Source organism: Delphinapterus leucas, chromosome 15, assembly GCF_059928025.1.
Source record: "Delphinapterus leucas isolate spDelLeu-1000000601 "Yukka" chromosome 15, BTC_Dleu_Yukka2, whole genome shotgun sequence".
Lineage (NCBI taxonomy): Eukaryota > Metazoa > Chordata > Mammalia > Artiodactyla > Monodontidae > Delphinapterus > Delphinapterus leucas.
In genome coordinates, this window is record NC_143143.1 from 1,347,752 (window position 1) to 1,362,569 (window position 14,818).

At 58.5% G+C, this 14,818-nt stretch overlaps 1 protein-coding gene across 11 annotated transcripts in view; it reads right to left on the reverse strand.

Annotated features, from left to right (window-relative positions):
• Positions 1–14,818, reverse strand: part of MAD1L1 (mitotic arrest deficient 1 like 1) — a 380,571-nt gene that overhangs the window by 218,149 nt on the left and 147,604 nt on the right. For all 11 annotated transcript variants that reach the window (XM_089895520.1, XM_089895515.1, XM_089895514.1 and 8 more), the window contains one exon: positions 8,758–8,902. In XM_089895520.1, the coding sequence (XP_089751646.1) occupies positions 8,758–8,902 (145 nt within the window). The remainder of the gene's footprint in view (positions 1–8,757; positions 8,903–14,818) is intronic.

Below are 14,818 nucleotides of genomic sequence, written 5' to 3' on the forward strand. Positions count from 1 at the left end.
CGCTCTGAGAAAAAATCAGAGGCTGAGTCTGAACCTGAGTTTACAGAATGCAAATACCACTGCCCCTGCGCCCTACCGACAGGCGGAGAGCGTGATCCCAGCCAGGAGGGCAGGCGCCGGGCAGCAGGAGGGGGACAGCCCTCAGGTGGCTGGGCTCCGAGGAGAAGCTCTCAGGAGAGAAGGCCAGCCCCACTGGACAGACTGCTGCCAGGGAGCAGAGCGGCATTCAGACACCCAGGCGGGACAGCAGAACCCCACCCCCGAGACTCCCGCTAACTGGGAGCAGGGAAACGGGGCACAGGACAGGGGAGGAGGGTCCGAAGGAGCCCCACCCTTCAGGAGCCACCAACCGAGGCCGCCAGCACGTGGAAGGCACGGAATGAGCATTTGTGAAAACCAGCAACTAGATGAGCAAAGGAACACACCAGAGTCCATGTCCCCCTGGGACGTGGACAGAAGCCGAGGGGCCAGGGCTGCAGCCATCCAGGAGGGCAGCATGTGAGCAAGGGCCGGGCCAGGTGTGGGCACGCAGGAGGCTCAGGCCTGCGGGTATCCTACAGACCTACCAGGAGACTGCTGATCTGCCATCTGTACCAGCCACTTCATGGCTCAAACACATTTTGCCCCTAATGTCTTAGCCGTGGAAAATCCTGGGACTGCTCCGTGCCAGGTCCCCATTACCCCATCTCTGGAATGGACTGGGCTCTGCTACGTGACGCTGTCCACAGACTGGCAGCAAGGCCATCACCCGGGTGCTGGTCAGACAGGCAGGAGCTCAGGGCCTGCCCAGAACTAACCCCCAACTCGGCCCCTTCCCGAGATGCCCCGTGATTCATACGCACGCTAACGACCTGTGCCCTCAAGATCTCTCGGGGCTCCTCCCAAAAGGCCAGCGTAGGGTCCCAGTGGGACTGGAGCCTGGGTCGGCCACTCTGCAGGTGACGTAACCACTCTCACGGGGAAGATGGGGAGACGATGACGCACACTCAGCCCCTGCCCACACCCCCGCGCGTTCCCCAACGTCACCCGTCTGACCACCACTCCTCTTGGCTTACTGAGAAGTCACCAAGGCCCGGCTGCGAAACCCGTGACTTCCAAGCCCGGAGCGCCAGGGGACCTGGCGGGAGGTCTCTCAAGTTTGCCTGGAGCCCCCCCTTCCCAGAGCAGGCTGGAGGGAGAGGACGGGCCGGCGCTCGGACAGAGATGGGGGACCGCTGATGGCCGAGGCCCCAGGAGGGACGGCCCACACCTGGTCATGGTCAGGCCTGAGACGTGGCCACTCAGCCTCGGCTCCAGGGCTTTCCTTCTCAGATGCCGTGGTGCTGGGACTTCCACAGCTGCCTGAACCCACCAGGGCCGGCCGAGATTCCCACGGACGGGAAAGGCTGAGAACCTGCCCGGCCCTGAAGGCGCCAAACCTGCACAAGCCAGAGGCACACCGCCCACCTCCGTGGCCCCAACAGGAAGGTTTTCAAGCAAACACATGGTCGAGAGACAGTAGCCTGTCACCATCCACGCGTGATGCCAATGTCAACATGCAGAATAAGCCATGCGTGGGGGCTGCTGTCAGGTCATGATGAAAAACAAAAGGGGAAAAATCCAGCACCTGACCCCCTCCATCCCTACCAGCCCCAGCATCCCAGCTGCGCTTGGAGCCGCAATGTGCTGAGATGGAAGGGGGGCCCATGGTGCCCGTGCTCCCCGCCTCGGTGGGTGGCAAAGACCAAGCCAGAGCACACAAAGGATTCCGTTTCTCAGAAGACAGAGCAGGTTCTGAGCTTCTTAAGCATTTCCTTCCGTGCTACCCAAACCAAGAATTTTCAGCATTGAAAAGGAGGCACACGAGAGAAATCCTTCTAATAAGATTAGGAAGCTCGACTCTAAGGAAGGATGTGGGAAGAGGATGAACATGAGTGATCAAAAGCAGCTGGTGGCATTTATGTTCTTTTGCAAGAGAAACAAACATAATTTGCTTTTCTCCAAGGTAAGGGGCCTCGATGAGGACACGGCGGCGTCAGCCACATGCCCACGCTCAGGCCCAGCGGTGGCAGCACGCAGGTTCCCACCGTGGAGGACGTGGGGACAACAGGACAGGTGCTGCTGAGGGGGTGCCCACACCGCAGCGACCCTGGTGACTCCCAGGGAGCCGGGGCAACGCGTATCAGATGTGCTCATGCCACAGAGCACCCTCCACGCCCCGCCGCACTGCCCTGGTCCCCACTGCCGCATGCCTCGCTCACCAGCCACAGGAAAGCAGACGGGGGCCCTAGCACGCCACAGCCAGGCCCCCAGGGGCTCTAGGAGCCCCCCAGTTATGCTCGGAGGTGTAATGAAAACAAAAAGCTGAGACAGTGAAAGTGCCAGTAGCCACTACGGAGATGCTCCTGGGAGGGAGGCCTGGCGGCCGCGGTGACACCAGCAGGAGGCCGTGGCGGAAGAGCCAGGGCCCACCTACCCAGGTTCCAGGTTTAGCATCACCGCCTGCTCTCTGTGTCTCATCAGTAAAACGGAAATACCCCCGCCTCAACGAGCTTCCACAAAAAGCGAAGAAAATACGGTGTGTGAAAAGCTTCACAAAATAGAGGCCAACGACTTACTGCAGGATGTGCTGGTGTGAAAAGCATTCAAAGCTGAACACACTCTTTCTACGTGATTCAGGTGTTTAAGGTGAAAACTTACGTCCACACAAAAACACGCACATGGGTGATTACAGCAGCTTCATTCAGAAAGGCAGCCAAGGCGTCCTCCAGTAGGCGACGGGCAAATAAACAGCGACACATCCAGAGAACGGGTTTTATCCGAGGATAAAAAGAAGGGAGCTCTCAAGCCAAGAAAGGACACAGAGGCACCTGAAACGCATAGTACTGAGTGACAGAAGCCAGTCTGAAAAGGCTCCGCACTGTGGGACTCCAACTACACGGCCTTCTGGAAAACGTGAAACGACGGAGGCAGTGAACGGATGGGGGGTCGCCGTGGCAAGGAAGGAGGGAGGGGTGCCCAGATGCACACAGAGGACCGTGAGGGCCGTGAAGTGCCCTGTGTGATGCTGTGATGCGGGACACACGACACTAACCATTTGTCAAAACCCACAGAGAATCCAGCACAGAGAGTGGCCCCTAATGTAAACTGTGGACTTTAGTTCATGTAGCAGTTGGAACAACGGACCACACACTGATGCAGGAATGTCAGCGGTAGGGGATTGTGGGGCGGGGGAAGAGAGACGTGGGAACTCTCTATTTTCTGCTTAATTTTTTGTAAACCTAAACTACTCTAAAAAATAAAAGTTATTAAATTTAAAACATGAACATTTTAAAATGTCACATACTGTATGATTCTATTTACACAATGTTCTTGCGAAAATTTCCAGAGATGGAGAACAGACTGGGGTGAGGGTAGGGGGCCAGGGTGGCTTTAGGGGGCAGCCCAAGGAGGCCTTCATGGGTGGAGGGTCAATCCTGCATCTTGAATGAGCGGTGCTTACACAAATCTGCGCGGTGATAACCTGACAGACGCACACGCTGTAGGAACATGAATTGTGGTCTTGATGCTGCACTAGAATCACCTAGGATGCTACCACCCAGGAAGCTGGTGGAAGATGCACGGGGGCCCCCCTTTCTACCATCGTCACAACTTCCTGTGCATCTAAAATTGTGTTTTAAAGAACATAAAACTAACCCACCCACCAGGCTCTAGCAGTCTCCTCCTTTACTGGGCGCTGTTCCCTGGCTTCTCTGGCTTCCTCTTCTCTGTTTGTTTGTTCCCTCTCAACCTCAGGGAGACCCCAGGAGCTCAGAGCCCTGCCCACCCTACTGCCGCCTCAGCGGTGCCTAGAACAGACACCCCATAAGAATCTGTGCAACGACAAAGTGAAGGACAAAGTGAGTGAATGCGTTTGGGTTCTTTCTTTCGATTCCTTTCCAGCCTTCCCATCTGCCTACATTATGAGCTTGGAACATGTAAACCTTGCCTGAAGGTCAGCCTTTACAAATCCAGAAAGAATATGAGAAAATATTTTCAACAGAATAATAAAAATAACCCACATCAAAATTCATGGGGTAGGCATTTATGATAAAAACTCTTAGAAAACTACAAGTAGATGGGGATTTCATTAATCCAATAAAGAGTATCTACAAAAACCAAACAGCACACGTGGCTCTTAGCAGTGAATTACTGAAGCTTCCTGAGATCTGCGTGAGCCACGCACCCGCAAGCAGCCAGGCTCGTCCACGGGGAGACCTGCTCTCACGCTAAGGGATTTAGCAGGACTATTAGGTACAGACGCTTAACTGCATTTCCACAGCCCGGCACCAACACAGAGAAGGTAAAATCCGTGAGAGACACCATTACAACTACATCAACATAGGAAACACTTAGGGGGGAAGTATCTAACAATGTGCAAGACTTCTACCCTAAAAACTACTAAATACTGCTGAGAGAAATTAAAGAAGATCTAAATAAGTGGAAGAATTATAATGTTCTGGTTCAGAAAATGAAATAATGTTAAGGTGTCATCTCTCCCCAAACTAGTTTATTCATTGTAATCCCAACCATATTCCAGGAGATTTTTTGTGTGTAAACAGACAAATTTATTCTGAAATGTATATGGCAAAGGACCAAAAGGAGCCAGCGAAACTTAAAGAACAATAATCAACCTGGATGCTTACTACCAGACATCAAAGCACAATAAAGCTGCATCAGTGGAGACAGGGTGATGCTGGCAGAAAGACAGACGGAACCAATGGGCAGAACAGAGCACACAGAAGCTGAGCTGCCCATCGGCGGTCACTGACTGACACTTAAGGCAACGAGACCACACACAGGGAACAGAGGGGTCTTTCCAGAAGCGGTGCTGGATCAATGGCACTTTCAATGGGGAAAAATCATCTTGTCACCTGCTTCACTCACACCCGAAATCAACTCCAGGTGCAGGTGACACCCAAATGTAAAAGGTAAAACAATAAATCAGAGAGAAGAGAAGAGTTCCTCACCTCCAAAGATCAGTCCATCACGAGCCACAAGGAGCCGCCATCAAGGTTAACAAAGCCGACAGCTGGACCACACCAAGGTGACCACGGCTGCTCATCCCCAGACACGGGGAGGAGTGAAGAGGGCCCAGGAGAGGACGTCTGCCTCAGGCGTCTCCAACCAAGACTCCTACCGGCTCAGGGCGGAAACAACCCTCTAAAACCCCCGAACCGGAGGGCAAGGCGGGAGCGGGCCCTTCAAAGAGAGGACGTGGAGGCCCGCACCTCACTAGGCTCCAGGGTCTCACACAACGAGCTGGTGCCTCCGTACCCACCAGAGTGAGTCAAACCAGAGCCACCGGGTTTTGGTGCAGACCCGGGGGGCCGGGACTCTCCCACAACTGGGGGTGGGGGGTGCACCCCGGGACAGGCACTGTGGGAACAGGCTCTGTGAGCAGCATTCCACACCTCGACGTGCCCACAGAAGCGGGGCCACCACCGAGCCTGCCCTCACCAGGGACACAGAGCCTACCACCTGCCTATATTCCCTCCAGAAAACTCATCACCTGCTGTCCAGGACAGAATTCAAGGATGTGAAGGTTGACTTTAACCCAGGAGTCTCCCCACTCCTTCTGACCTAACGCACACCCCAACTTCTCCACGTACAAAGCAGGGACTGCCCGCATCCCTGCAGGGCTGAGCTACTTGAGATCAGGAAGGAATGGAGGACCTCAGAGCGAACGGGCTACTCTCCTGGTCTCATGGGTCGGCGCCAGCAGCTCTGGAAGGCACTGGGCTTCAGCAGAGAACCACAGGGACGTGCCACCCTTGGCCCAAGCCTGGGCCTCCCCGCTGCTGAGCTGCTGACCCCACTGCGGCTTGGCCGGCAGCTGGACAAGCCTCACCATCACACAGCTCCTGCCAAACCACAGGTGATTTCTCAAAGCTGTCAAGCGAACACGAGGAACATAAAGAGGTAGGTTTACACAACGTAAACAGCACAAATCCCAACAGCCAACCAAAGCCCCTCGGTCAGAAAAGGACCAGGACACTTGAGGGCAGCCTCCTGGGCGTAACGACGATCCTGGGCAGGGAGGGAGTCCCGGCAGTCGACGGACCCCCGAGCGACGACTGCTCCCCCAGCCCAGGGAGACTTGCTCCGGGAGCCTTCCTCCAGGACAGCCTCTTCTGGACACAAGGCAAGGGGAGCTCTGGCCTCCTCTGGGACATCCCCATGTGCTTCCTGCCTCAGTTTCCCAAAAGCTCACCTTCTGCCCACGTATTTGTTTCTTAAGCAGCAACAGCGGGGGTCCCACGGGGGCAGGGGGATGACATCACTGCCAGACTGTGACCCTGGAGGTAAGACACCAATGACAGGTGTCCTCCTCCAAAGGCTGCTCCACTAGGAAATGGGGGTCGGGGGGGGGGGTGTAGGAAAGAGGGGGAAGGGAGGCTTTTACTTTCACTTTTTGAAAAACTTCATGCTAAAAGTTAGCTTTCACTGCTTAGAGTCTATAAATACGATTCTGTAACCATATTGTGGAATATTAGGGGCACGCTGGAAATAGCTCATTTCAAATAGGAAAATGGTTTGTGTTCACCCAGTTCTCGAAGCCAATTTTCAATTGCTTAAAATAGTCATGGTATTTTACCAAGGTAATTACACTCTTAGCGATCAGTAACAATTAAGCCCTTAGACTCGAGATGCTTAATAAGGTCTCAAAATAAAATCACACATTCCAAGCACTGTACCCTGAAATGTCAAACACGCAAACAGAGCCCTCGAGGGGGCGCACCTGGCCCAGCGCCGCAGCGGAGGGCGGGACACTGCACTCGCCACACCCTACCCCAGGGAGCTGGTCCGGGGGCTCCCAGAGGGGTGAGGGTGTCTCCCAAGGAAGACAGGAAGATCAGCAACCAGAGCACCCTCGAGACCCGACAGCTGCCGCCCTGGAGGTGCCTCGAGCAGGAAGCACGCAGACCACGCGGGAGCCGCCGTGCGAGCCCACGGGGCCACCGAGGGCGGGGCGGGGTATGGGGCCGGACGTGCTCGGCTCCAACCAGGAAGCGGCAGCCTGGCCGCCCTCTGCAGACCGGCCCGACGAACAGCTTAATCATGCGGCTGGCAAGATGGACCCCGCGCGCCTGACCCGGCCACCGACCCATGGCAAACATGCCTCCGAGCCACAGTTGGTGTAAGTCATCTGTCAGTACCGGGCGATCGATACCGGCCCCCCCCTCCACCTCTCTCTCTCAGAGCTACGCCTGTCAGCGCAGCGGGCCAGGGCCAGGACCGAATTAGACCAAAAGCGCCATCAGCTTCCAACCTGCTGAGCAGGGGGAAGAGAGGAGTGGAAATTTCCTGCCTCGGGAGCCCAGAGCAGTGACCTTCAAGGCCAGAAACTGCCCGAGGAGGAAGCCAGGCACAGCGCACGATCACGGAGGTGCCGATGGGTCCCGAGGCCGCGGAGCCCGCGGCGCTGGAGATACGCCCCCGCTGAGGGGCCGCCCGGTGCACCAGCGGGACCTGTACCAGTGAACCGACGCGACCCTGGTAAAGCAGAGCCGCCAGGCTGCCAACCCAGCCCACAAGGACACTCGCTGGGCGGCACGGGCACTGGAAGTGGATGACACGGACAAGACCGACTGGGCCCCGCACAAGGACAGCTCGCAAACTCACCAGTCCCCTGTGGGGCCACCGGCAAGGCTGGCGTCGAGGTCGGCCAAGCCTGACCCCAGGAAGCTCGAGTGACGTGACACACACAGCAGGGGACGTGCTGGAGAGGTCGGGAGATGGCGAGCTTTCAGCAGCCGGAATGTGACCTGCCTCCTGAAAGCTTCATGACCAGGAGGTCCCAGGTTTTTATCAAACGATCAAGAACAGGCAAACAGTTGTCAGACACGACTCCTGAAACTTCCCAGGGAGACGCCCCCGCCCCCCGCCCGCCGCCCCCGCCCGCCAGGTCAGCGCGCCCGCCTGGCCGCTCACTGTCAGCCTGACGGCAGGTGGGAGGTGTCCGCCAGCATCTGGACAACCCCAAGCCTCGCCTAGAGAACATCTGGGGACAGTTTCTGGCTTTTTCTTTCCTTGTCTTCTGAAATTTCAGCATCCAAGGCAACATTTTAAATAATGCTCTCTCACACAAAAATCGTAATTCATGCTCCAGCGAGCTGTGTGTATCAAGCCAGACGTCAGAACCCCCCGGGCTCAGCACAGTTAGCAAAAACCCGGCAGCCCAGACGGAGCTGGGAGCAGGAACGCATCCCGCCCGGCGCACCTGCACACAGGTGACAGTTTCCCACTGCAGTCTACCCTGCGCTCCCTGGGCTCCGAAGGAGGGAAAGGCTGCACCTGCCCACCAGGCCGGAGAGAGGGCTGACCCCACCGTGAGACACAGGGGGTAGGGGCTGACATCCCGATACCCCAGGTCAGTGCGTGAAGGCCCCGGGCTCTGCCCTTCACAAGGAGGAGAGGCCCAGCAGGGAATCCCAGGGCCTGCATTTCAGAGCAATCCAGGGTAAAAATGCACAGGCTGGCTAAACCGCCAAGACGCTCTCCCCTCTGGTGAGGGGAGAGCTCAGTCTGACGTGAGCCGTGACTCACAGGCAGCGCCGTGGGTGTCTAACTGATCGAGAAGTGGGGACACAGATCACTGGTGGCTCTGGGTGCACTGCACTTGGTAGAGACCCTGGCAAACGTGGGGGCCTGGAGAGAAGACTAAGCGTGGACACGGCAGGGGCGGGCTGGGAGCTGCTGGCCCGGAAGGCAGGCCCCCGCGCAGGCGCCCCGTACCTTCGTCAGCAGCAGGACGCGCTTCTGCAGCCGCCGGGCCAGGGCCTCGTGCATCTCCCGCTTCTTCCTCTCCTCCAGCAGCTGGCTGCTGAGCTGGCAGACCTCCTCCTGGAGCTGCAGCCTGGCCTTCTCCAGCCCCCGGGCACTGCAAGAGGCAAAAGGGCAGAGTGATGAGGCCTGGCCCCCAGGACAGCACCCAGTGACGGCCCCCAGGCCCAGCGCGGCCCACGTCACTCAGGTCCCCAAATAGAGCCGCACGTGCAACCAGCCCGCTGTCACTTCCTCACTTCTGAATAGCCACTTAAAGCCTTTCAGGAGCTTTTGGATTTCAAAGAGTCGCCCAGGGTGATCCCAGAACACGGAGGGTGCGGGGGAGGGAAGCTCAGCTCCACACACAGTGGGGAAGCGGCCAGCAGCGCGGGCTTCGTTCACGAGGGTGCCTCTGCATGAGCTGAACCACCAGGGCAGGCGCTGCCCACCCGGACCGCAGTCGGCCACAGATGCGCAGCTCCGTGCGGCGCGGGGGCGTCAAGTACCAGCCCAGGGTGGGCCCCTTCCACAGACATCCTGCAGAGTCGAGCCCCCCGCAGAGCTCCGACAGCAGGGGGCAGACCCCAGGGCACGCGCTTCCCTCCACGCAGCCAGCGCCTTGCCTCAGTTCACACACTTGACGTTGTTCTCCGGTTACCGTGACAGCCTCTCGCCTGGGCAGCCTCCGGTGCCACCAAGCCGTCCCTCAGACTGCAGATCGGATGGGCACCCATGGGCTCACATGCCAACTTCCTGGCAGGGCACCTTCAGAGTTTGGTCTTTGCCGCTCTTTCCCTCAAAACTCCGTCAGTCCTTCACACCCTGTAGGGACCATCCTCTGCCCTGGCCTGTTCCCACACAGGCTTCAGGAACCCCCGTCCTGCCCCACCTACACGGGAGGTGCCCACACGTAGACACCCCCCCCCGGCTTTTTGAGGGGACGGTGATCAGGAGAGTTCCCGGGAGGGAGGATGCCCCAGGAAAAGGAGGCACTAACCCCACCGGCGGGTGGGCGGGTGAACCGTGAAGCATGGGCCGAAGGTGCTGTGTCCATGCTCTTCTTTCAAGCAGAGGAAACCTCTTTCCAAGACAAACCTTTAATATTCTGCTTCTGTATTTTTCTTTTGAGATCTTACCAGGATTATATTACAAGGTGCTATTTGTAACATTTAGCTGGGGTGACGCCCAGTGACAACGAAATGACTTCGAAAATATAAAAGTTGGAGCTGAGGGGCGCTAGAGACAACACCACCTGCATCTTGTATCATTCTTGGCGTCCAATTTTTTCCTTCTTCGCTTTGATTACACGATTTCAAGAAAGCCTTAATCCACAGGGATGGCAGACAATGCTTTCTTTGGAGGTGGTCTCCACTGTGCTAATTTTTTCCATTTCACATCTGAGTGAGTACGGGGTTATTTTTTATCGTAATTTAGTATAATTCTTTGAAGAGCTAACTACAATTTGAGAGTAAACATGGAACACGCATTTACGGGACTTTGTAAGAGACTCAAGAGAACGCCTGGTCTCAGAGCTGGAGCAGCATTCTCACCCAGGGGCCCCGCACCTCACCCCTCGCAGCCGCCTCAGAAAGCCTTCCTCTAAGAGCAAGTCCCCCTGCACAGCTGTCTGAGGGCACCTACCACTTCTACGTGCTTCATAACCAAAGACGTAAAATAAAATAAAACAAAACAAGTACAAGTATTCATTGAAACAGACATTTAAAGAGGCCATTTTGAGTTCTAGTTCAATTTAAAACTATTCATAGGCCGATTTAATAATCAAGGACTGTGAAATCAACTCTGGAATCACTGACTTCAGGTGGGCAAGTGCACAGCGTTTTGAATCACTGCTCCGCCGTGTGATTTAATTAGAGGAACTCGGGTTCCCTTGTCCAAGCTGCCGAGGCCAGGTGGCAGCAGCCAAGGCCAACTTGCAGGGGACGGGGCTGCTCTGAGCACAAGCTTTCTGGGGACAGCCCTGGTGGGAACTGACAAACCCCAAGACCCACGGTTTCGGGAGCACAATGTCCCCACACAGAGGTCTGGAGGCCTCCCCACCCAAGGGCAGGTATGAAGGCCACAGAGTAACTGCTGTCCACCTGCAGAGAGCTGGAGACCCCGACTCCTGGGGCCTGGCCCAGGGCACACCTCACCTGCACCTAGCCTGTCACCGCCAGCTCACGGTGTGGGCCCCTAAAACGTGGGTGGGCCTGAGGCCCCAGACCAGGCCCAAGATGTCGCAAGAACAAGTATGTCAAGTGCAGGACACAGTGCCAGTCACATGTCCAGCAGCACCCACAGGTGACGACCGAGCCTTTCGGGGCCTGGGGCTTGGCCCAGGTGGGCAAAGCTCCTGCCCGCTTAGAAAAGCCACCTGTCCTTCCCCGCGCGACGTGCTCTTCGGGAAACCAAGATGGGAAGCAAGGCAGCAGAGGACACGCAACCCTAGGCACCAGCAAGCAGCCCTGGGAGGGCAGCCCCCTGGCAGGCTGGCCTGAGTGGTGCTCGGCCCGGGCCGGGGTCTCCTGGGGTCTCCAGTGGAGGCGCTCCACCCTCAGGCTCACCAGCCCGTGTCGCCCCGAGTTCCAAGGCCTGCCATGAGGCCTAACGTTCCATCAGTACTCAGTTTTTTTTAAAGCTGGACTAGACCTAAATAACCAACCTGGACAACTTACAGGAGGTGGTGCTGCTGGCACTGCCCACAGAGCGCTGCTTGGGCCGCTGCAGCCTGGCTCTGACTCTCCTGAGCCCCGGTGACAAACTGGCCCAGCCCCGGAGAGACAGCAGGGGTCAAGCGGCACCACAGGCCCCAGCCCCCAGGCTCTCGTTCCGAACAGTGCGGGTCTCGGGAAAGACGCCGTGCGTTCTGTGCAGCAGAGGCTTAACCCAGGGCGCGGCTCACTGGTAAGTGAAAGAGGAGAAAGAGGCGCCCGGATAGCTTCAGGGAGAAGCTGGGGTCCCCTGAAATCGCTCCATCTGGAGACCGAGAGCACTGGGACCCACGCCTCTGCGGGGGCACCACTGCCGTCGGGCCTGCACCAGCCGGAGTGGGTGGTGCTGGGAGGGCAAGGGCTGCCCCGCGCCACGGGCAGGAAAGGGAGCGGCAGGAACCCCCTTCTGGGAGAAGCACTGAGCACAGGCCTCCCTCCCCGCGGCCTTGCGGCTCTCCCGGCAGCGCCCCTCCGCACGGGCCGCAAAGGGCGCCGGCTGGCAAAGCAGAGCTGGGAAAGGGAGGCTGGAGTGCAGGACTGCCACGGGCAGAAGACGGACAAGAAGCGGCAAATATGTGATCAGCTCGGGAGGGAGGGAAAGCAGGGAAGGACCCAGAGGCTACAGCAGAGCAGGGCAGAGGCTCTGTTTACGTGAGAGGGCACCGCACCGCCCCAGAGGGCAGCACGAGGGGGTCTGAAGCCGCTGGGTGTGCGCCAGGGGCCAGGAGGGGTCAGAGGGCGCAGACAGAAAGGGGAGGAAGAGCAACCGGGAAGGGCCGCATGGAGAGGGGAGGAGAGAGCGGGAGGGGAAAAGACGGAGAGCAGAGACAGGACCTCTCAGAACAACGCGGGTGGAGGGGGCGGCCCAGGAGGCGCTGACTTGGGTCTACAGGTTCTCGGCGGAGCAGGCAAGAGCACAGGGTGTGCTCAAGGGAGCGACCCTGCAGGGTGGGGACGTCACGGGGGGCGGGAGAGGAGGGACCGTGAACAGCCGGGCCTCGGGGGGCAAGGGGTGGACAAACTGGCAGAAACAGGGCCTGGTCTTGTACAGGAGTGTGGTTTTCTGACGTTTCCAAGAACTCCCCCCGAAGTGCCCCAAAGTGGTTTCTCACAACACCTGCCGACAGGCGGCCCTCCCCTGTCCTCGTGTGCCGGGAGGTGACAGCACAACTTCAGCCTCTCCAGAGAGGGCCTCCTGCAGCCTGGGCCGCAGGCCCGTCGGCCACCGCTCTGCGAACAGAGGCCTGTGGGTCCCCGAGCCGCGGAGGCCCGACCCAGAGCGCCAGCACCACATGGCCGCCTCTTCCCTGCGGAACGCCCTCTAGTTCAATTGCGGCCTTCCTTGTGAAGTAGAGAGGAGAAAACCCATAAAAAACTAAACCTCTGGTTCCGTGCTTACGTTGAACCCTGAAGTCAGTGGCATTTCCGTGAACCTCTGGGAGTTCAAAATGAAGCCCTCAGTTCTCAGGGGAGAGGGCGTTCATCCATCAGTACCTTTCTGAGCTGGCGTCTGCAGAAGGAAGTAAGGCCTGAGCTCTTGAGAACCCCTCTCTGCGCTGTGACAGGCCGCTGCAGCCCACTGTAATGTCATCTTCATCAGAAAACCCCCAGCCTAAGGAGATCTACTTTCAAGGAAGGATGAAAGGACACGCACGCTGTGAAGCTGCAGGCAACACCTGAACGACCTTCTCTCGCTCAGCGCGGTTCTGCCCTGGCCTTGCACCGCACCTCCAGCCGCCACCGCAGCATCCCGGTGCCAAGGGGCGTGCTGTGACACTCGCCTGCGGGGCAGGAGGCCCAAAGGGCTGGCCAGCTCCTCTAGGAAGCACGCGGACAGGGTGGGGCAACCGACCCCAGGAAGGACCGCCCCGCTGTGCGGAGCCCTCGCTCCGAGCCGCTGTGGGCTGGGGGCCTGGCACCCAGTCTTGCCTGGAAGGTCAGCATGGAGGGCGGAAACACCCGGCAGCCGTGGCCGGGCCCACGTTCAAACCAAGAACAGCTCTGAGGCAAGCAAACCTGCAGTCGGCGACATGTGGTCGAGACGTTCACGCGGACACACGGCACTAGGCAAGACCTTTACTTCCGACGACTGCCCACGAGTACTTCCCCGAGGGCACGCGGTCACCCGCCCGGGGCCCTGCGGGTTAAGCCGTGAACGTGACTGCACGTGCACACTGATTCCTGGTGGCTACACTTCAGCACAAACTAGGATGATATTAACAAAATTTAATTCACACTTCTGCAAAGCCCCTAAAGCTCCCTCACGCTTGGGCTCCGAGGAGCAGAGCTCAACCCACCACACACATGCCCTCCAAGCATCCCCGTCCCACAGATGGGAGACCAGGCCTCGGGGGCTGCCACTGAGTCGAGGCCCCTCTGCCCCGACCAGGACACGGTGCCCGACCTCCAGTCTCTCCAGTTCTGTGCCCCGTGTGCCCTGGCCACCAGGCGGGACAAGCCAAGCCACCACCAAGTAGGTGACTCACAAGCCACCACCAAGTAGGTGACTCACTGTGTGTGTGTGTGTCTGGGGCGTGAGGGCTCACAGGCCGGCCCCAGAGCCACCCGGAGGAGGAGGGCAGCGGGCCTTGGTGCCACCACAGCTCCTCAGGGAAGCCTCAGAAACGGAAAATTCTCCACGCCTGCCTGTGGAGAGAGTGAAAGGGAGGGTCGTGGAAAGGACAGGGCACAGCAGAAAAGGGCAGGCAAGGGCTGGCCGATCTGACACGACACGGGGCTGCGGCTGGCACACGCGCAGGACTCGGGACATGACTGAGAGCAGGGTCACCACCAGCTCGATGGGCAGGGCTGCCAAGACAGCCTGTGGCAGCAGGTGAAGCGGGGAGAAACTGGCAGGGATGAGACCCGGCCAGACGGAGCCCTGGGGTGCAGCACCGTGTGTGCCAGGGCGTCCAAGGGCACGGTGAGGACGCTCGGGACTCGCTGGCTGTGAAGGACAGGGCAGGGGCACAGAGGGCACAGGACGCACAGCTGGCCTCCAGGTGGCCAGCTCTCAGAGCTACCCAAGGATGGGAAGGGCTGCTTGGAGAGAGGCCGGCCTCCAGCCAGAAGGGCTTCAGCTACAGGCTGGCCTCCTCCTCGGGAGGGAACCAGCAGGGGCGCTGCACTGCTGGGGGTGCCCACGCAACGCAGATTTCCTCACTGCTAAGACTCGGGGCTTACTTCCGGAAGCCATGGCCTGGCGGATAAACAGTGGATGGAGGGACACCGCAAAGCAGCAGACCACACGCTGACTGGCAAAGGAGGGGCCACGCGGCCTCTCTCGTACCCGCACCTCCAGTTTCCTCCAATCAAGGCTT